Below are 23,408 nucleotides of genomic sequence, written 5' to 3' on the forward strand. Positions count from 1 at the left end.
AAAGTAGTATGAGCTTCTTGGTTTGGCTGAACTGAAAGTCCGCACTGAAAGGCTTGGATGTAGCTGTGGTGGTGAGGCGTTTTGTCTCCTCAGACCCGGATACTCGCATGCAGACCAGGCCGTGAAAACAGAGCAGGAGAGCTTCAGAGCGGAGTGCAGACTAGACAGAGGCCACTGTGTTGACTGTAAACACTGTCTGCCTTCTCGGCACTGGAGACGACAGACGGGTCACTTACACACACACATACACACGTACATTTATAAGGACTGTGCCGCTTCGGTACCTGATGTCATACCCTCGGGCTGAAAACTCGCCACACACCTGGCTTGCACACACAGACACATTAACTGGTCAAGGAGCAAGTGTGAGACTTGAAACAAAGACATCACGAGCTGGTTCAACAAGGCAGGTCTGTCACACAGTCACACAAGCAGCTGGGCAGCCAAATCTCTTGTTTTCAGGAGTTTTGTGTATTTTCACGTGCATTCTATCCTTTTACGTTTGAACAAATCTTTATTCTAGTCGCATCATTATTTCTTGACATGTGTTTTCACAGAACACTACTGCTACTATATTGCTTCGATGCTGTATTGAGCACTCTTTACTATCTTCATGTGAATGTTGATGCTTTATGATAACCTGGTTTTTGTTTCTTTGTCCCATCAGGCTGTTAAAAGAGGGTGTCGACCCGAATCACCGCCACCGCTTAGGCTGGACTGCTCTCATGGTGGCTGCCATGAACCGACAGCACAGGTCTGTGTGTGTTTTCTCCACCTAAACCCTCTGAACAAACTCATGTGTTTTTTACAGTTCTGAAATGCCCTCCCGTGTGAGCACTTGTGGCAGTAATGTGGCGCTGTGTCATCACGCAGCTGCCTACATGAGTTAGCGTGCGACCATATGTCATCCACGTCCCTGCTCTAGTTGTTACAGTAGGTCCTCAGAAGTGCAAAGTGCGACTTTCAGACTGACAGACGGTCTTTACCCATTCCCCCGTCTCTCTGTCCAACAAATTAAATTAGCCTCCTGGCCCCCAGAACACACACAACACAGAGAGGGGCCGAGGTTAAGGCCGGGCCAAATCCAATTTACAGGGCTTTTTTTTTTTCTCTATCAGGACTGTGTGGTCACTTTTTGTTTAAGGGCCTCATGTGCCTGGGAGAAGCATAATGAGAGATCTGAATATTAAAAATAGCTTAAAATGAGCGTATTTTAAATCAGAAATTTTTATTACAATTTACTATTATAATTTACACTTGCTCCTTCGAGTTTACAATCAAGTTTGAATAAATGGAAACACCTTTAGGTTTAGAAACTTAAAGTCACGCCAAATGTCAAATTAAAAAATGTCAAAAAATATTACCTGGTTCATGCTCCTCAAATGTGAAAATGAACTGCTTTTATGTGATTGTAAATTGGACATCTTTTTGATTTTAGGCAAGACAAGTGATTTGTAGAAGTAACACACAATAATCAGTCATAAATTGTTAAAAATGTTTGTAAGTAATTGTTGTGATTGTTAATGGGAGTGGCTCCCCTTCTCACCGTCTGGTCTGTAGCTAATCCTCAGAGACAAATATGATCACATGCGGTGATTTTTATTTTTTATTCCTCACTTTGTTGTGATGTTTGAGCTTCAGACATTTGCATATACATTTATGTGTGTAACATATTAATGTAGGTAATTTGTTTTTGGGTACATATTTGGTTGTATGTGTGTATGTGTCTGTATGCACTGTTTCTGTGTATCACTGTACTGTGTGTGTGTTATGAGTGCTATAACTCAGCGAGGCAGTGACACTCCTCTGTGTTTAATCCTGTCTTCGAACCCCCCAGTGAGCCGTCACTGCTGCAGGGAAGACAGAACATCGGTGCACACACATCAGTCACACGTCTTTCGCACACACACACACCCATATCCAACACACAACTGAGGATGCATGTGTGAATGTGTACAAAAACACTCAGACAAGGGGAGTTTATACCAAATATCTTACAGGCCAACTGCCTATTACTCAGTCACACACAACTTTATTTGCAGCCGTTAAGTGAAAACGTAGGGAGCATTAGTCATGAACAAGATTTAGCCCGTAGCTAGAATGTCAGCAATGGATCTTATTGGTGAATTACTTCAGTCCTCTCTCACACTGTATTTATACCAGGCCAGGGGTGATAACTGTGTTTCTGGAGGCAGAGGATTACGGCACACTGACTGTTTCTAGCGTCCACCAGGCAGTTCGGTTTGTGATGCGGCTGTGTGAGAGAATCGTGTTGGCGCAGAGGGGTGTGTGTAAGAATTAAGGGTGAGACTTGGGGGTGTGTGTGTTTGCTTAGCTTTGATGTGGGGCTAAATCAGGGAGGCGCAGGGCTTGGCCCAATGTTTGCACTCTTTAACACACAATACCCATCTCCATCTCTCTTTCTCTCCCTCCATCCCTCCCTCGCAACATTCACGTGCACAATGAGCACTCAGCCGAGTGTAACGCCTGTTGACTGTTCCGACCTGTCGGCCCGAGTGACTCGATGGGGAGGGGAGGGGCGTGAATCGAGGAGAAGCGGAGGGACGACAGTCCGAGAGGATGAGTGGCTCGTTGGAAAAGAAAGTGATGTGGAGTGGGATTATGGGTTTGGGACTGAGATTAGCTGGATTTGAGTAGTGGTGGAAATCAGCCCAGAGCTCCGAATGAAATATTATCATCATAGGGTTATGATACAACACCATTGTGATGGTAAGAAGTCTGGTGAAGAATAGAATCAGCCACCATATATGGGATATGATTATTATTTTTTTTTTTTAACACAGTACACTAAAACAATATTCCCTCACTGATAACAGGCTGAACTACTGTTCAAGTTGTTAAAGTTTGTTCTGTTCTGTGCCACATTAAAGCCTGAATTAGGATTTAAGTGGGTTATATAAGGCCTGGATTTAAGTGGGTTATAATCATGCTTTTAAAATGCTTTAAAGGAGGTTGGGCTTTGAAAAAATTTTGTTGTGCCAGGCAATATTGTTCTGTTGACTACATTTCATGCTTTGAGATGTAGATGTAATGTTGTGTGGACTTTACCTGGATGTCATGTTGGAGGTGTGCTGGTTCCTTCAAACTGAAGCTGCAGCTTTTCATCTAACCAGTGGCTGTTATTGTACCATTCCCTCAATATTCTTTCAATATTCAATATGTTTTGTTTTTTTTATGGAATGATAGCAGAATTCAGAGTTAAAGAAAAATTGTTTGGGATGTCAAACCGCTGTTACATGTCATTTATTCCATTTATTTCCATATTCCATTCCATTTTTTTAGCATACATGGTCACTTACAAGTTTTTGTTTAAAAAGAGAAAAGGTGAGCAGTGTATTTTAAAAGAATTGCAGTCTCATTTTGAACTTCTAAATGTATATGTCATCATTTGCAATAAATAAATGCAACAATTATGAAATTACACTTTGACCATCAGGTTATATTTGGTAGTAAGTGCATGCAGTGGATTTCTCTTCCTGGCACCTATCTGACCCCAGGTGTGCAGCAGGTGAGATGAGGTCAAGTGAGGTCCAGCGTCTGGGCCAGGTGGTCAGAGACATGGATGGTCAGTTCGGCTCAGGTGTCTGTTATCGGCCAGGAAAGACAGAATTGTCTGTTTCCTGTCTTCCCTCCAGGGCAAGGATGTGAAACTAACACCAGTTCCCAGCAGTAACACCAGTCACCTGCTGGCAAAGCTTTACCAGCCTCGGCACCAGTTTGTGTACGGTGGTCGTCATTTCAAGCCTTCTGTATCGGAGTCGGATGGTTGCATATCGGGGAGAGCGTGCTTCACCTCCTCCACAAGTATCTGCTCCGTTAACATGTTCTTGAGCATATTTTGTCTTAGTTTATCTCTGAAAGAAAAACTAAACTAAATCATGTAATTTCAGATAATTTAGTTTCAGATTATGTCCAAATCATAGCATGCAATTCTAACTTCTGGCCCAGTTCTTTACAATAGTAGTTTAACCTAATTAACCTCAGCATGCCTGCAGTTTGGCCTCAAATTAGTGTTGGAACTCTCCTCCTAAATGTCCCAAATAAAGTTGAAGTCACTTGATCATCAGTTGATTAGTAAAACTATAAACAGTTTTTAAAAGCTCATTAGTTTTAGCACTATCCTGTATAATTAAATCTCCCTCTCTTTCATCTTTGTAGCTGCACCTCCTTCCTTTCATCCTCTCCTCCTCCTTCTCCTCCTCCTCTCTGCGCTTTTCCTCTCTTTATCCCTCCTTGTTTAACTTTCCGATGCCATTAACCCTTTTCAGACCGTCTCATTTCTTCACACAGTCCTGCCCAGCCTCGTGTGACCAACCCCAGTTTGAGTTGTGTGAGTGAGTGTCTGTATGTGTCTCGGGCGATGCATTGATGTGTTTGTAGAAGTGCTCGCAAGGGTGAGAGGAGAGCCCTCCGTGGGTCACAGCCCCCCGCCACCCCCCAGCCACAGTGATACAGTAACAAAAGGGGACCCCCCTTATAGTCCTTTTTACCCCCTCAGCAAGGTCAGGCACAAAGACCTGGTCTGGGTGTTCTCAGCCCTGCTCTCACACAGTAACAGGCATGTTCTGTAGTGACGGCCCAAACTACCAAAGGCTAGTCAGATTTTAATTATGTTACTGGAGATGAAGGAAAAAATTGTCTCTGTTTATTTATTTATTTATTAATTTTTTGACAAAAAAGCAAAAATGGTTCCAGCTTCTCAAATGTGATGATTTGATGCTTTTCTTTATTAAATGTGGTTGTAGACAAAGTATCTCTAAGCTGGTAGTCGAGTGAATTAAGCAGTATGAATACCTCACCTTATTATTATTTTGGGTCCTTTTTCAAATATTTAATGAATTGCATTTTCTAAGAAATAAGTCTTCACAAAATTTGAAGGTTAATATTCTGTGGAAAATGTTGGTTTACTGATTTCAGTCATTGGATACATATTTTAAATATTTTACTGCTTCACTCTCAAATGCACAGTGTTTTTTTTATTTTAAGACATTCCTGTCCACTTAAATATATTCAGATTTTCTTTTTTAAACCAGTACTTTTTCCAGTTGCTGTGACATCCCTCACGTTTACTTTGACTCTGTGGTGTAATATCGCAGTTGACTCATGCAGTTTCTCCATCATCACCGATGTTGTTCTCCTGTTCTCCTTCTCTTGATCTCCTGTCAATGCTCAGGAGGACAGGTTCTCCATAAGAGAAGTCGAAACCTGTTATGTGGTCAAGTGTAGTTGCTTTTAAAAAGGAGTCCACCTCATCCTCCTATGAATAATCATTTTTGTTCCATTTAAGCCCGTTCAGGCCTCGTGCCATAACCGTTTAGCTGAAAGGGATCCATCACTCCCTCCCAGGCCACATTACACAGTCACAGGTTTAATGACAGCCAGCAGCACAGTGGCAGGGTTCATGTTTCGGCCATCGCCCCCGTTCTTTTCCTCCCATTCCTCTCTCAGACTAGCTGCTTGTTTTTTGTGCGTATTCATGTGCACGTCTGTGTCTCAATGTCAAAGCCATGGCTCGCATTCATGGTGGTGAACGTGAAGTGTGTTCTGTAGGCGGAGAGACGGTACCTGGAATGTCGGTCGGGTCACAGTGAGTGGTGTTGCCGAGGTACTTGTGTTTGTTCTATAAGGCGGTACGCTCCAATGAAGGACTGCACACAAACACCCACTCGGAAACGCAAACCACCTCCAACGGCGCCGGAAATGTTGCCCCTCCCCTGTGCACATATGTACATGTTTCGAAGCAGTGTGTAGTGACAGAGACGCGGAGGGAAGCGGCCATTGGAGTGTGTCCGTCACAACGGAAGTAAACCAGGTGAAAGAGTGGGTCTCTGTCAGTTGAGGAGTTAGATATTTGCATCTGTGTGCAGCTTGTTTGTTTCCAAGCTGTGAGGATGGGAGAATCTGGGGTCAAGGTTATGTTTGATGACGTGAAAGAAGCAAGTCTCGTCTCAGACCCAAATCCAGTGTGCAGCCTACTTCCTGTAACCTGACTATGTACTCAGCAAATGGTATGAAAGTTTTTAGTAGTAGTAGAGTTTTTAGTAACGAATTTCCTGTACTGCTTTTGTCGAGGCGGTTAATGAGGAGGCTGCTTGATGAGAATACTGGATTTACAATATTTTGTTCATAAATGTGTTGAACCTTGGGCTTTTAATTCGACGAATTCACCATCTACATGAGACCCTCAATGTTGATAAAGCAAAATAAATGTACGTATAGTTTGTAATAGAAGGTGGAAGAGTGGATTAAATGTCGAAGCAGTGACGGTTGTAAACGCACATGTTAATACAAGTCCTATTACTCCCATTTAAATGTGTGTCCTTGTCATCTGTTGTTTTCCAGTGTGGTTAAGGTTCTGCTTGAAGCTGGTGCAGACCCAAACGCCGGAGACCACTTCAACAACGTTTACGACACGTCACGAGAAAAAGGCATCCACTCCCTGGAAGGTGAAAAGGCAAAAAACCGCTTTGCAGCAGTGTGTGCATTGGTCACAAGTCTGTTTGCTCGTGTGTTATATTACACATATGAATCTTAAGCAATGGACCAGATATTATGGGACATTATGATTTGCATAAAGATTTGCATATATGTACATGTTTCATTTCTCTTGTATTATTTATTTTCTATGTTCTGTGACAAATACTGTGTGTTTTATTTGTTTTTCTTTTCCAAGTACACACACACACATAAACTCGGACAAGATGGCACAGACACACACACACACTTTACCCCCCCCAGTCTGTGTTGGGTTTCTGCAGACATATTTATATGGGATATGTATATTGCAGACATTTATATGGCTGTCAGGTTTGGGTCCACGTGGGGCCGGCGTAGCGTGGGGAAGCGTTTCCCAGACGCACACTGATGGATGGGCTAGGGGGGCCTGTGCGACGCTTTATTGGGTTAGCTATGATTATCCCGCCCTGTCTCTCTCACACACACACTGCAGAGAGAGGCTGCCAGAAAGATAGAGAAAAAGAGTGGGATGGATGGAGGAAGGGAAAGACTGATGGAGGAAGGAAAAATGAAAGAAGGAAGGAGTGAAAGAAAACGAGGGGAAGGGAAGAAGGTCGGAGCATTGATGGGTGGAGCGAGGAGAGGTTAAAGATGGAGGAGAGGGAAGAAGATGTGGATATTTGGAGGGTTGACAGAGGGAGGGAGGGATTGGAGGAAATGGGTGGGATGATAAGGGAGTGGAAGGAAGTCAGGAAATGGATGAGACAAAGTTATTGGGATAGAGGGAGTAGGGAGGGAGGAAGAGGGCACAAGTGATGAAAGGAGTTGATGGATACCGAGGAGGAGAGGAAGAAGGCTGAAAAAAATAAAAATGGATGATGGAGGAGTGGCACGAGATGAGTGCTCTTATGAAAAAGAGAAATAAGGAGAGAATGATAGACTGTCTGTATTATTAGTAAGGAGCACAGCAAGGAAGACACCTAAAACAACTCACATTATCCCTATCATGTTGGACAGTTGAGCTTAAATCTGTGAAAATGAACAACTGTTGTAAAGCTGGAAACAGGAGGGACAATTTTGCAATCTGCAGTGGTGTCATTGTCACATTTTCTGGAGCCTTAACACTGACTGTGAATAGATTAAAGAAAGTCCTTCCAGATTTAAAGGCTCAAAAACATTTCCAGTTAAACTTGATATTAATTCCTCATGCTCGTCTGTTCTGCAGTAGAAACCGCCGTCTTTTGTTCTAATCTGTCTTGTCCCTACATGTGTCCCTCCCCGCAGTCCTCGTGTCCAGAGAGGATGAATTCAGCAGCAGGCTCAGCAGCAGGGCTGGCTTCCGCGGCTGCACGGCTCTTCACTACGCCACGCTGGCTGATGACCCCCGCACCGTCCGCATGCTGCTGGAGGCTGGTACGTCACGCCCCCCAAACTCATCTGTCGGTCCTTTTTAGAGTCCAGGTGGGACCGCAGAGGGTCTAGATTCGTACACCTGGACCATTAGTTGTTCCTGCACACATTTTATATAATGACTAACAATAAATTAGTTCTCTAGTTAATTAATAAGTCAGTTCTTTGACATGCACCTAAATAGTGAAAGCTGAGATACAAAAGTGGTCTATCTGGACAACTTTTAACACTGAGAAAGGGAATGATGGGATGGAGGAATTCTGTGCCCACCTGCTTAGTTGAACAAAGTCTGTTCCTTATGAGGGAAAACACAAAAGCAAAACATGCTGTCGCCTGAACTCAGTCAGTCGCGGCTAAAACAAACTGACAGAACTCGATTATGTTGGCTGGGTAATGCTCAGTCTGTATTTGACAGCCACTTTGCTCATTCAGTACCTCTGACGAAGAGGTTGTGTTTGCAATGCTGTATGTATTATTTTAGCGATGTTCACAGGCCAATGAAGAATATAATATTTTTTTTGTTTGTTTCCATTTTCACTTTTGATTAAACTGTTCAGTGTAGAAGTAAAATTCTTCCCCTTTCTGAATTTCTGGCAAAACTTTGCATACAGAGATGAATGGATGAACACGAGTTGGTGTTGGTATCCTGTGCTCTCATGGGATGAGATTGTTCGTGTGCTGTTAATTAATGCAAGAAGATTGCTGATTTTCTTGTGTGATTTATTAATTTGAGGAGAGAAATGAGTAACTCAGAGGTAGCAGTTTTATCACAGCACATGAAGGGGCTCCTTACCTTAATTTCTTGCCACCAAACTAAATGGTTTTCATTCTGCCCTCAGAGCTGGAGGCAGTTTAAAGAGCTTTCCATGTATCATCATCTTAACGCTTCCACCCCCGAGTAATATAAACAGTATTACAAAGCTCATTTGAAATTGATCACTTGTTCATACCCCCTCTCCATTCACCCCCGTTACACTCGCACCTGTCGTTGACTCAGCTCCACACACACACACACACACACACACACACACAGAGTCGTAGTGCCTGGGGCCAGAATATCCCCCTCAGTTTCCATGCGAGCAGCTCTTAAACAAGCTAGGCCTAGTTGAACTGTGACCTCCACACAGAACATGCCCTTGGGGTAACTCCACAATCAGAGGATGTGTGAGTCTTTGTGAGTGTGTAGGTGTGTGAGAGCGTCTGTGTATTTGTGCACTCATGCATCCATTTCAGTAATTAAAATATTCATATATTCACATGCGCTTTTATCCTTTCAATATGTTTAAGTTTGTTCACGCCTTTTTGAGTTTTAACCTGGGGTGCATTTGTGGTTGTTGCATTTTAGACTGATGCCTTTTTAATCTAAAAACCCTTCTTTTTTTTTCTTTTCTTTGGATCAAACACTCCAACCACAGCCACCATCACTACACACACACACACACACACTAGTATTAATGTCTTGTTTATGTTTATGATGGATGGTGCATCCAAAGCTCTGTCTCCCTGTCTCTCCTGTGTCACCCCTGCGTCTGTAAGCACTCTGTATGCTTAAACAAATCACTTCGTCTAACTCGATCAAATGTTCTGCAGACGCATTTTTGAATTAAAAAGGTAAGAAATTTCACAAAGCAGGGACATTTGTTTTTAGACAATTGCATTAAAGATGGGGAGGGTTGTTCTCGCCCGACTGGGGCGTTGCTGGGTTGGCGCCACCATCACGGCCAATAACAATCATGACATCACAGACTGTCAGCCGTAAACACATTACATTCCTGTTCTGTGTGAATGGACACTTAATTAAAGATAATAGTTAACAGTTTTTAATGCTGATTTATTATTCTTGACAAAATTCGTTTCTTTCTAGAATCCTTCTTTGCAGCCTCCTTCCATCTCCTTTCTTTAAACATCTTCAAACAACATCTTATAAACAGCCACAGCTTCAGGGAATCTGTGTAGATTTGTCTGTCTGTCTGTGTGTCTCCTTCCTTCATGTATGTGCACATTGTACATGATACCTTGTTATTTCCCCTGTGTTTGTGTGCGTCCACCTTACTCTTCAAGATGTGGGTTTGCTCTTTTGGCCTTAACCGGCCCTGGACTCAGATCACCATCCATCACAGTCTCCAGGCCCACCCTCAGGCCTCTCCTCAGCCCACGGTCCCTCACACTACCTGCGGAGGCTCTCTAGCCTCCTCCCCAGGCTCCATATCAGGCCCGTGGCCAAGGGGCACTGGGTAATGGACGGCTCCGTAGGTGGCAGGAGGCCAGGGGAGACACACATGCTCACAGACGCACACAATACAGATACAAGGACACACTCACACATGCACAAAGACCAGCAGGGGCTCTCTCCCACCAGCTGCAGTGAAAGAGAGGGAGGAGGAAATAGGAAAGAGGAGGGGACACCTAATAGGCATAACTAAAGCACTCCTAATGAAGGGATGATGTGTGTGTGTGTGTGTGTGTGAGAAAGAGAGAGAGAGGGAGAGAGAGAAAGAGAGAATGTTCAGCTGTGGTATGTGTGTGTCCATCTGTGTGAGTGTCGTCAGTGTTGATCCTGTTATAAAGTGCTATGGCCCAGAGGGTTGGCCTGATATTAAAGCCCTAAATGATGCTATTTATTATGTCCTGTGTGTGTGTTGGTGCTTTATTGCTTTCCTCCCTCATGTTTTTAGTTGGGTGGATGTGGGGTGGGGGGTGTGTTGTTGTTGGGATCGATAGCTTCATGAGCAGGTCAAAAAATTTAGGTGTTTATCGATAATCATCACAGTGAATATTAGTCTCTGCGGCCGGTGCTGAAAGCGATAGGAACAACAGGCACCCGTACTGATCAAATACTGTACACTGCTACAGTTTTCCTGGGTAGCTCCCACAGAAAAAAACTTCAGATGGGTCGTCTGGTTTTTTAATGCACCATTCAACACCCTGCACATACAGTACGAGGATCACTAACCTCAGTGTGTATCTCTTCCCGATTTTTCATGATTTATTTTAACCACCTAACATTCATGGAACAGACGTACTCACTGCCGACGACACATTTGATGTCTCTCTGATCAGGTTACCGCTTTTCTAATGCTTCCTTTCATGAGTGTTACTCGTGTATTAAATTGCATTAAGGCATCAGGCTGGCTCTTCAAAAATCATTGCATAGTGACTTGTCACAAAACCCACTTCAGCGGTGCCATTAAGGTTCCAGTGAGACCAGATAAGTCCATGTGGAACGGGAGTTTTACCCTGTGCTCGTCATTGGGACGAAGCACTGGCCCTGCTGAAACTGTGATCACTTTTTTATTAATTCAGTGCTCAAGTGTTTGTTGTTTACATTGGTTAGTATGGGGGTTTGGCTGACTGTTCTTATAAAATGTCAAAATATTGGAGTACGGGATAAATTGATTTTTAATTCAGCAAAAGAGTCGTAACATCTCAAGTGATTAATGTCTCACTCTGACTAAATAAACTACAGTCTTGAACTAACATTTTGATTTAAAATCAGAGACTGTCTGATGAAAGAATAAGTAATGAGGATTACGAGTATGCATTCGGTACCAACTTCCACCCAGACAAAGGCTTCAAGCCAAAAACAAGTTTGTGTCATAAATGAAATATGAAAGTCTTTTTTCATTATTATTATTATTAAAGATTGGATTTACTATAATCAGCCTACCTTGCATCTCCTCTCTTGTTCATATTTGTTATGGCGCTGAACTCCAAAGATCATATTTTTTCAATTGAGTGTGACTTACTTTGAAAAGCCTCTTGTTTTGATACATGGTCCCATCGATACATTTTGGTCGCTCCCAGACGTTTGATACGTACTCATTCAGCTACACACTTCTATGTGAATGCAGTGTGATGGCTGTCACTGTTGTCTCAGAGGAGGGTTGCTTTTCCGAATGTGTAGCTGAAATTCCTTTCCGTCATTTACCGCATTTTCATTTGCTCTCCGCTGTAGTCGATGTGACGGAAACCTGCACTTGTTTGTGCGTGTGTGTTGGCGACTCTGGGTTGAGAATGGTGGCACAGGTCAGGGCAGAAGGCCCTGCTAACCAGCTTCACTGACAAGCCTGCCACTGGCCAGTCCTGGCACACTTCACACGTGCTGTGACATTATGTGTCTTCTTTATGCTTTGTCGGTTTAACTGTGTTTCCTCCATTTGACCCCTCCTGCTGTGTGGAAGTGTGTGTGTGTGCACTCGTGTGCCTTTGTGGCCCCCAACTTACACCAACCTGCAGTTTGTATAGATTGTATAATAATCCAGGGCGTTGGTGTTAGGGGTGTTAGGAGTTAGGGGTCAAAGCGTGCGTTATCGGCACGCGTTGCAGATATGAAACCCCCTACAGGGTCATTGCATGGCCCTCCTGCCTCACTGCAGTTAGTCTCAGTGACCTCTGAACCCACGTGACCTCTCACCCCTAACCTCACTCTGTCGATCGACGTGCTGACCCTCCTGCTGAGGAGGTGTGTTCATATACTTATGGTACTTCAAAAGATGACACCTTTTGACAATCTGTTGTTGCTATAACTTTCATGAGTATCTACAATTAACTGTTAGTTTGTTTGTATGTTGCATGCTTGCGCACAGGTGCCAACCCCCTGCAGACCAATGGTCTGGGACACACAGCACGGGCCTACGCTAAGGAGGGAGATGTGAGCGCGGTGCTGCAGGAGTGGGAGGGCAAGGTAATGACACACTCGTACAGACGCAAACGCTAATTCTGCAGAACACGCAAGCGACCAAAAACAGCATTAGTTTCCATGCATACACAATGTTTTGATGCTGTTTCCTGTGGCCCGGTCTGAATGACTCAGCAAAATCCACTCAGTAGACATCTGTGTGATTTACTTGTCTTCACGCATCCAGACACGCACTCCTCGGGAGGCCTGTGTCTGTCTGATGACTGAGTGACAGGTGCTATTGAGTATTAGAGTTGTGAAAGCTGGTGGAGGTTAACTGGGGTTAAAAACATGCTGAATAGTGAGTTTGGATTATATGTCACCTTATCTAGATATACTCTCATCATTACCTAAATGTTAGTTCTCTAATCTTGATCTTTATGGCTCATGGTGGTCATCATTTACTTTAAAGTTTGAAGTGAACAGTGATACACAGTCAGTAGACTGAAGGGACTCCTCGTCGCTTGTATTTCACAGGGGTTTAGGAGTAGAAGGGGGCTCTGTTGTTTTCTTAAATAAAAGTTGAGTTATCCATAGTTATCTGCCAGCTTGACAGCAGGCCAGAGCTAAGCAAGATGGAGAGAGAGAATAAAGAGCCTGACTCCACTGCAGGGTGAAAACCGGGAGTCTAAGGAGACAAAGAGGAGAGGATGAATGAGTCATGGGGTGGCTGCAAGGAAGAAAGGGAAATGGAGGCAAAGGCTGGCTGGAGGTAGACGAAGGTGGAAAGCATAAAGCTAATGGAAAATGGGAGGGAAATTACTGCATGAAACAGGAGGTGTTGAGTGAACGGGGAGGAAAAAGAAGAAGGCATTTTTGATACCTAATCTAGCAAAATTTAGCAGCTAATCCAAGCATAAAAAAAATCATTTCCTGCTCACTGTGACCACTTAAATCAAACTGTTGATTAGCTAAAATTTAATAAACATTCTACCTGTCAGATGCCCCATAGTGATTGCTTGTAAAATTATTGAGGAGATACGAAATACCTGAAGAAATGTGCTCAGCTGAAATTCTAATAATAAGTAATTTATCATAACTTTTAACTGTGTAAAGCAGCTAACTTTCTTGTATAACATCGTGATTGAGATGAATGTTTTGCAAGTGTTGTGGGAGACGGTTTGTTTAATCTTAAGAGTCCAGTCAGGTCAGTTTTATGATATATCCTCAAATCGCAAATATCCCGCAAAGGCTTTTACCATCTGTACAGCATGCGACACTGTCTGTCCTTAGTAAACTGATTCTGTTAAGGGAAAAAAATGGAGGAGCAGCTTTATTGTTGTCTGGAAGGGATTTTAGGTTTGGTCCTTTCGGTCACAGCTGTGCACAGCAGTGCTGTTACAGTGTCTTTGTAGGAGGGATGAGTTGGTAAAGGTGATGACAAAGAGACAGAGGAGTAAAGGAACTTTTTAATGTCCTCCTGTTTTTCCTTGAAAGTCGATTTCCTAAACTGCCATCTTTTCTTTCAAATATCTCCCTTCGCTTCCCTTCTCACCTGGTAGACTGTCTCATTTGGGTTTTTTTTTTTTTTTTTTTTTTTTTGTATGTTCATCTTCTCCCTACATCTATCTAGTTCCAGGAGGCGCAGGCTCGGCGGGAGGCGGAGGAGAGGAGGAGATTCCCCCTAGAGAGGAGGCTGAAAGAGCACATCATCGGACAGGAGGGGGCCATAAATACTGTGGCCTCAGGTAAACACACACACACACACACAGGGGACACACATGAAACATTATATATGCAAATAATAAGTGCACGTAAGTACATGTTAGCCATAGCCATAGCCTTGTCCTCTGCCTCTTTCCACACTACTTTTCTCTTTTTGTTTTCCTTTCTCTATTCGGCATTTTTTTCTGTTTTCCCCTGCCCTCTTTTTCCTCTCTCTTGTTCTCAGTAGGCGGGTTCAGACAGACCGGCGGAGGCTGTAATTGGTTAATTGTGATGAATGAGCTGTCTGTCAGGCATACACAGGTGCTGTGTGCATGTGTGTGTGTGTTTGTGTGTGACAGCTGAAGAGGCCAGGCTTGGAGCCGCCAGTTAACATGATTACAGAGAGAGGAGACATACTACAGACCCTTGCCCCTCCTCCTCTTTTCTCTCCCTCTTTCTTCATTCTCCCCCTCTGTCTCTCTTTCTTCTCTTCAGTTTCTCCCTACTCCTCTCTCTCTCTCTCTCTCTCTCTCTCTCTCTCTCTCTCACTCACTTTACCTCCTTGATCTTCATCACACCCACCTCTCTTTCTCCTTCACCCATCCTTTGCCACTTTCCTCCACCCTCTGTATGTTTCCATCATCCGTCTACCATGCCTTTCCGTCTCCCCTTCCTCGAGTCAGGGATGGGCAGAGAGATGGAGACAGGAAAAAACAGATGAGACGGGTAAAACAAATGCAGGCAACAGGAGACAAAAAAAAGAGGCACGAACGCTGATGGGAGTAGATTGCAGAGAAGTAGCTGAGAACAGTAGCTACTGAGAGCTCAGAGCATTGACAGAAAGACAAAGAGAGCGGGTGTAATGCATAGAGAAGAGGAGGGAGGATGAGTTAGAGCACAATAACACAACAGACAGTAAAGAGCTGATATTACACCAGGCATCCATGGAGGCTATGTATTGATCCGCAGGTGAGAGAGTGTGTGTGTGTGTGTATGTGTTCAGTAAGGGCTCTGCAGTGAAGAAAGAGGCTGTGTATTATTTTTATGATCTTGGACAGATTTGTGAAAATAATCAACTAACTCCCAAAGCTAGAAGCCGATATTATAATCTGTAATGTTTGTGTGAGAGCAGAGTTTATAACCAACATGAGAACAACTTGGATTTTTGCCTCGAGACTTTGAAACAAAACAAAACAACTACAACAACAAAAAAAATGTACATGACAACAATTTCTATGAATACAACTAGATGACTATAAACCAGAATACAAGCAGTGATGCTGTCTGAGCCGTGGTTACAAGTGTCAGCTTGGTTTTCTCTGGGAGTCACTGTAGGAAGGGAGAATCGTGGGATTTGTAGTCTTTGGCAAGGTGATGAATGATTGTTGTTATCATGGCAAATTGTCCTGAAAGCCATAGAAGACATCGCAACAGTGATAAAGGAACAGCTTATTGATCTCTTAGAAGTATTACAGTGAATATATCACACACACACACGCACACACTGAAAGCAAGCAAGAGAACACATGGAGGCACACAGAGGATCCGCCTGCAAAGAGATTTACAAAAACGCGTATTATCTACTTTACACTCAGGCTTGTGTTGTTTGCTATTTTGGCGGAGGGTTTTTTTTTTTTTATCAAATAGGAGCCAAGCATGAATCAGCTAACTAATCAGAGAGGGGAAGTATTTTAGATTTAGAGATGAGGAGATGGGCCAGGAAAAAGGGGAAGGGATATACTGCAGATAAGGAGACAACAAATGAGAAAGGGATGTAGAGATAAAGAGAGGAGAGGGAGCTGCACATGACCCGATTATGTCATTGCAGAAACAACACATGCAGCAACGTATTTTTGCTGTTACCTATTTGAGTTCTTACAGCGATGCAAGCTGTACGACTGCACATTTCATTATTATTTTTAATCCATTCATTTGTTGATTGTTTCTTTCAGTTATTATAAAATTGCTGAAGATAGTGAAAAATGTCCATGACAGGAGCGTCCATGTGGCTGATTGGTTAAAACGTAACCGTTTTGTTTCTATTTTGATTCCAGCCAGACGCCTTTGTCACACGTCATCACTCGTGCTCTCTCCCCGTTTCCCATCTCTCTGGACTTTAATACTGTCAAAAACAAGCAAATACTTCCTGGAGCCAAAGGTACCATCTTGAAATTGCTTGTTTCCTGTGACCAACAGTCTTAAAACTAAGGATATTCAGTCTACAGTGACAGTAAAAGCCAAAGCTCCCATTTTAGCTGCAGTAACTACCAAATATGTGACATATATGACATTTGTTCTTAATGAATTACTTTGTCAAAGCTTTGGATTGTTTCAACTTTAGTAATCTGTATGTACTCCAGTATGTGCAAAAAGGATGAATGTTGCAGATCAGAAGCTGAGAAAGAAGAATTAGAAAAAGGCTCCTTTTTATTTATTCATTCTTTTTAATTCATTTCTTTATGTTGCTCATATTTTGCATTTAGTGTGTGGTCATGTCTACAAATGGCTTTTTCTACCTGAACTCCTCATGATGAACAGCTGGCCTGCAGCACGATACACACCACATGCACCACACCACACACACACACACACACACACACACACACACAGGAAGGAGGTTAGATTGATCCAGGTTTAGCTCTCAGGGCTAAGAGTTATTGAAGAGAATCATCCCTCTGTAATCGTGTTAGAGTCAACCAGACCTGCCCAGTACACATTGCTGTGAGTGTGTGTGTGTGTGTGGGAGAGAGAGAGAGCAAGCTTTCATTTGTTTTGTGCCTCCTTCCTTTCCTTGTTGTTGTCAGGGTCCTCTGAGAAATGTCAATGTGTCCTTCTGTCAAAGTCGGTCTCAATCAGCTAAAACACACACACAAACACACAGAAGGTTAAGCTGTCATTCACACAGTCGTTGATAAAGCAGCCGGAGCTTTGGAGCCCCTCTTGTCACGATTCATCTCCGTGTTCATCTCTGACAAACTCGTTTGTTTCTCCGTCTCCTTATCTCCATCACTCCTCTGTCTTTCCTCTTTTTAATCTCCCGTCTACATTCTTACTCCTCTCTCCTCTCCTGATCTTTGCTCCTCCTGTTGGTTCCCTGTCTACTGTACCTTGTTATCTTGTCAGTGCTGGAGGAAGTATTCAGATCTTTTATTTAAGGAAACCTACTAATGCCACACTGTAAAAATACTGTTTCAAATAAAAGTCCTCCATTGAAAATGTTGCGGAAGTAAAAGTCTGCAATTACAGTCAGGAAAATTTAGCCTACTTAAAATATTACATTTTGAAGTACTCAGTGCAAAAAAATGTCCCCTGTGACTCTTACACTATTAATACTATATCATTGGATTATTATTACTCGTGTATTAATGTAAAAGCAGAATTTTACAGTTGTAGTTGGTTGAAAGGAGGATCTTCTGCAACTAATGATTATTTTCAGATAGGATTAATCTGCTGAAAATAAGAAAAGCTGTCATAATTCTCCCAGAGCCCAGTGCTTGTTTTGTCCAAACATCAAAACTATCAAAGATAAATTCAATTTATTAAAATAAAAAGGAAAAGCAGCAAGTCTTCACATTTGAGAAGCTGGAACCATGAAATGCTGTTACATGAAAAAAAAAACCCAACTGTTTAATCAACTGATTGCTGATTAATCAACTGTTGATTATGTTTTGTGTGTAAAAATCTTAATTTGTAAAGCAACTACTAATTGAAACTGTCAGACAAAAAAGTATAAAGTGGCACTGAAGCTAAAACACTGAAGAAAGTACAATAAAAGTACTTGGGAACATTGCTTAAGTGTATTTAGTTACATCTCACCATCTCCGCACCTCCTCTGTACTCTTCTCCTGCCAAGCCTCTGTTCTTTATGATTATCAGCCATTAGTAGCCAGTTTAGCACTCAGATCTCATGTCTGTTGCGAAGTGTTTTAGCTTGACTGCATCACACGCAGAGCCTCTTGGCTGCAGCACATTACACTGAGTGAACAGGACAGGTCTCATTGTGTTGGTGAAAGATGCTTTGTTGTTGGACACACTTGGCTTTTGAAGAAATTTGAATTTGCCACTTATCTTGTTCTGACTGCTCTCGATAAGTTGCCAAGGAGTTGACACCTCTGTGTCACGTTGTTTAAGTCCATTACCGCAAACTGTGTTGTTAGCTGCGTAAGAGGACCTATCAGTCTGTGTGTGGCACTTGCCTGTAATAAAAAATGTAATGTTTGAATTTATTATCCTGAGGTAAAGTTGTCAGGCAGAAGCCACAGACGGAAGGGCAGGTTCAGGTTGCGTTTTTTCTGGTTCTCTCAGGCTAAGAAACGTTGGCCTGGTGTGATGACAGTATTAACATGGCCTGCACAGAAAATCAGAATTAAAAATTGCTTATTTGCATTAAAAAACAGCCATACTACATTCACAGTTTTATCAGTCATTTGGCTATACTTGTAATAGCTCCTAGGATTTTGTTTTCATTTAAATTGGTGTTGTTTACAGTGGGGCTGATACAAGACATTAACATGCTGGCTGATACACTTCAGGTGTAGGTAAAGCAGCACAGTGAGATTCAACAGCTGTGATTTTTTTTACCTAAAAATTACCCATCCTGTGTTGTTACAGGATCTTGTGCACTGTATGAACGGTGGTGCCACGTAAAACTTGTAAAGGAAGGGTCTGATGTACCGGCTCTGCAGCAGTGTGTTGTACTCAGAGGTGGATGCACGGCACATAAAAGGATCTGTGGTCATGTTTGCATCCACTTGATCAATTTGATCATGCTAACTTATTTGAATGACACAGTCAGGATACATTTCTCCATCTTTTACACCTGCTTCTTGGTTTGAGTGGTGGAGCCTCTGAGCTCCTAAAGGTGGGAGACAGCGTGAACAGTTTCCAATCAGTCTGAAACATGTGTCTGTGGACTGTGGGAGGAAACCAGAAGAATTTCCACAGACACCGCAAGAACCTGCAGCTCCAGCCTGCCAGTGGATTCAAACCCTGGAGCCCTTTTGCTCGGAGCGACAGTACAATGAGCCGCTGACCTGCTTTGATCCTGCTGGCAAAACCCCTGCTCATCTACAGCTCTGGTTTTGGCTCAGGCCTCTCAGCAGCTTCAGATTTGGATGAGTTTGTGCTAGTGTCTGCTTCTTCGTCGAGTAGCTGAAACCCCAGCCAAATACACTCTTTACTCCCCTCTGACCCACCTCATCATCTTGTCTTTGCGTATGTGTGTGAGTGTGGTTGCTGGGGTGATGGCAGGGTTGGGTAGGCACTCCTCTTTAAGCGAGCGTGTGTGTCTGTGTGTGCGTGTGAGGCTGCGATCCATGCTAAACTGATTTTGCCATGGCCGCGCCAGGGAGGCTAACACAATTACTCCTGGCTAATGGCCCCACTGACTGAGGGGGGAAGAGAGGCATCGTGGGTAGCTTTCTGGAGGTCTCTCATCTTGCTCTCTTGCTCTGTTTTCTCTCCTCTTTTTCCTTTTTTTTTCCCACCAAATGTCTCTGACCCTTTTCTCATCCCTGCTCTCTCACTCTTTTATCATAGTTTCTGGGATACCCGCCGCCCTCAGGTCAACTGCGGAAGCAAAGCAAAGTCAACAAATGCAAATGAGTGAAATAATAGTCCTCCTTTCTTTCTCCCTCTGTCTGCACTCTGTAGCCATAAGGAGGAAGGAGAATGGTTGGTACGACGAAGAGCATCCACTCGTCTTCCTCTTCCTCGGCTCATCTGGAATTGGTAAATCACTCTCATCTTTCACACCAAGTGCCTCCTTTACAGTTTGACCTCATGAAGTGATGGCAGTACAAAGAAAAAAAAAAACAAAAAACAACTCTTCAGTCCCCTGAAAGTGTCTGCCAAAGTAAACAGAACATTGTCTGTTGAGTTAAGTTTAGGAAGTTTGTTGACCAGAGTGTCTTTTCCTCCTGCCAGTCTGCTGGTTTTCAAAGAAGCAGAAGACACAAGATGACAAAAGAACGAGTGTCATGTTATAAACCACGGATGGGAGAAACTCCATGTCCTGTAAAAGAGAATTCTGCCATAATGCACTGTGTGAAGTAAAAGAAGAATGATTTAAAGCAGCACCGTTTCTCACATCTGCTAATTCAATTAACAGATTTTAGGAATATCATTAAGCTTTCAATTTAAAGAGATAAAAGGATTATATTAAGTCAAGGCACAAAGAAAACTGAGATAAGAATTGCCTCCTTGACCAAGTTAGTGTACTGTTCTACCAGCATGGGAACAGGTTGGCACATGAAACCATCAGCTAATGTTATAGTCATGTTCCCAACCTGAGTCAGTTCATTTCTGCTGTTATCACAGTGAACAGTCATTCATGTGAGTGAAAATAATTGGTTTGTAATATGGTGAATTTAATCTGTGGTTTTCATGAGCAGTTCCCACTGACAGTGACTGCAAACATTTCAGATGTCACAGCCCGTCTGACTCTGGAACAGTTTGGTAACGTCACCAGATTTAACCCCACCCACAGAGGCTCTGATTGGCTCACTTCTGTCTAATTCAGCTTGCCTTAGGGGTTAATAAAATTAATCAAACAATCAATTTCCAACCTGTGAAACTACAGATGGGTTTGAATCACAAACAGTGGGTGTGCAGCATGTCCAGTCTACTGAAGTGGATAAAGGTTTAGAAGTGGGGCGTGTGTGTCTGATGTGAAAGACTATTTCAGCACCGATCAGGGCATTTTTGTAATTGATCAGTATTCCATCCATTTCTAATCTTTTGTTTATTGCTGCCCACTGAGCTTCAGGTACACCAGCTGACAAAAAACCAGCTGATTGCTCTTTAAGCCACTGGAACGTATTTCTGACCCACAGCGCCGAGAGTGAACAAATCTCAGAGCAACTCTAACAAAACAACAACAGCCAGCAGTTTCATTTAATGATATCCACTGGGGATGGCAGGGATGAATTGAGACTGTCTAAACTCTGTCTGGACCTTAGTGCTACAACAGCTAGACGCTCGTGTATCCATGCATATCATACATTGGACATTGGACAGCGTAATACATTAAAAAAGAAAAGCCAGCAGATGCTAAAGGCCATGTGGAGTTTGCAGAAAATTTTCAGCAACAGCCGGATGAAGAAGTGTGGGTGTATGTGTGTTAGAGTGAAGGAAAGAAGGGAGAAAGAGGGATATTAAGGGCCAGATAGATGGCTAAAAAAGAGGGAGACAGTGAAATGACAGGCCAGAGAGATAGATGAAGGAGAGGCGGTGTTCATATTCTCTGTTGCCTTCAGCGACAAACAGTGGCCGTGAGACATCAATATTAAACACAGCAACAAGACACAGGCGCACACACAGCCTGTCACACGCCTGCGCACGCGCATCATATGCATACCAAACACAAGACATCAATATCACATACGAGCATTTATATGCAGAATATTTTACCGACATACATAATGTGTGCTTCTGGAGAGCAGGAGATGATGGAAAGCTCGGCACAGGGAGAGGCACTGGGATTTAGACCAGAGAACGAGAGCGATAGCCTGTCTGCCTGAAATGAGTGTGTTTGTTTTCCAGAGTTCCTGAAATCTCCGCATACTGTATGTACTGTGCTAAAATTAATAATTTAAAAAAGCTAATAATTATAAAGACGGGCACTTCCTGTTTGAAAGCGAATAATTAAATGACGTCTCTGTTGGGTCTCTCGCCGGTTGATGGTGGGCATCGCAGGAAAGACAGAGTTGGCCAAACAGGTGGCTCGCTACATGCACAAGGACATCAAAAAGGTATGTTGGGTAGCATCACACACACACACACACACACACACACACACACATAATAATACATACTTATGCAGTTAGTTAATCTATCATATGTTTGCAGGGTTTCATCCGTATGGACATGTCTGAGTTCCAGGAGAAACATGAGGTGAGATACTTCTTTTATGTGTTCCCAATATTTTGAAGTCAGAAAGCAGCCAAAGTGCCTGTTTGTTTAAATGCATGCTCTCTCTCTCTCTCTCTCACACACACACACACACACACACACACTGTGTTGAATGTGTTGCTCTAACAGAGGTCCATTCATTTCAAGGGGAGAGTGTCTGTTACAGTTGCATTATTCTTCTGCAATGATGCATTGGATTAATTCTGTTTATGTACTCATAATGGATGCATAAACCAAAATTAATGTTGTTTTGCACTGTTCTGCTCCTCTTTGTGAAGCTCTGGTGATGAATACATTTAATCAGTGAATCAGAGTCATATTATATCACAGTGTTCAAGAACAACATCTGATCAATTCGCCTCATTATTTTTATTCCACAAGTTTTTGTGGATTTTTGTGGTTTGCAGCAACAGAAAGAATTGGAGGTTAAGTGTGATCCAAGCAAAACACCTGAGCTCTCGACTCTTGTTAAACTTATTTCGATCTGCTGTGCACCCTCTTCCTCGTCCCTCAGGTGGCCAAGTTCATCGGCTCCCCACCAGGATACGTGGGACATGAGGAAGGGGGTCAGCTGACGAAGCTGTTGAAGGCGTGTCCCAACGCTGTTGTCCTGTTTGATGAAGTAGACAAGGCCCACCCAGATGTTCTTACCATCATGCTGCAGCTCTTCGATGAGGTGTGTGTACTAACACACACAGATGAGCATAGATATGACACCTTTGTCAAGTTACAGTCATCTGTTGGTTCTGTCCTGATAAATCCTTTGTAACTTTAATCAACTGATCTCTCTGTCAGGGTCGCCTCACAGACGGCAAGGGGAAGACCATTGAATGTAAAGATGCCATCTTCATCATGACATCTAACGTTGCAAGTGACGAGATCGCCCAACATGCACTGCAGCTTCGACAGGAAGCTGAGCGGGTCAGCCGCAGAAAGCTGGCCGACAACCTCGGTAAGAGAAACACGCCAGCGTGTGCATACGTAAAAATGCCAACACAGACGAGATGATGTTCAGCCCTGTGCTCTCTGCTCTTGAGGACATCGCAGCGATTGCATTTGTTGCATACATCATATCCTACCGTTAAATGAATTTCACAGTGTTTAAGTAGTTCCCACATGGGAACCGCTTCAAAACCATTTTGATGCATCTGTTCACATCACTTGCTGTAGTGCATGATATGAGGTGAAGTACGGTAAAATCATTTTATCAGATCGTGGAAATTTGCAGCGAGGACATCATCACAGTATCTCTGGGTGTACTAAACATTGTAAACAGTATAAAGAC

The 23,408-nt window shown here is 43.0% G+C and overlaps 1 protein-coding gene across 1 annotated transcript in view; it reads left to right on the forward strand.

Moving 5' to 3' along the window:
- Positions 1 to 23,408, forward strand: part of clpb (caseinolytic mitochondrial matrix peptidase chaperone subunit B) — a 29,004-nt gene that overhangs the window by 3,063 nt on the left and 2,533 nt on the right. Inside the window, exons 3-12 of the mRNA XM_046388767.1 lie at positions 668 to 754; positions 6,364 to 6,467; positions 7,762 to 7,890; positions 12,474 to 12,571; positions 14,139 to 14,253; positions 19,865 to 19,942; positions 21,908 to 21,963; positions 22,061 to 22,105; positions 22,638 to 22,799; positions 22,919 to 23,075. Of these exons, the coding sequence (XP_046244723.1) occupies positions 668 to 754; positions 6,364 to 6,467; positions 7,762 to 7,890; positions 12,474 to 12,571; positions 14,139 to 14,253; positions 19,865 to 19,942; positions 21,908 to 21,963; positions 22,061 to 22,105; positions 22,638 to 22,799; positions 22,919 to 23,075 (1,031 nt within the window). The remainder of the gene's footprint in view (positions 1 to 667; positions 755 to 6,363; positions 6,468 to 7,761; positions 7,891 to 12,473; positions 12,572 to 14,138; positions 14,254 to 19,864; positions 19,943 to 21,907; positions 21,964 to 22,060; positions 22,106 to 22,637; positions 22,800 to 22,918; positions 23,076 to 23,408) is intronic.

The sequence above is a fragment of the Scatophagus argus genome, chromosome 5 (assembly GCF_020382885.2).
Source record: "Scatophagus argus isolate fScaArg1 chromosome 5, fScaArg1.pri, whole genome shotgun sequence".
NCBI classification, from domain to species: Eukaryota; Metazoa; Chordata; class Actinopteri; family Scatophagidae; genus Scatophagus; species Scatophagus argus.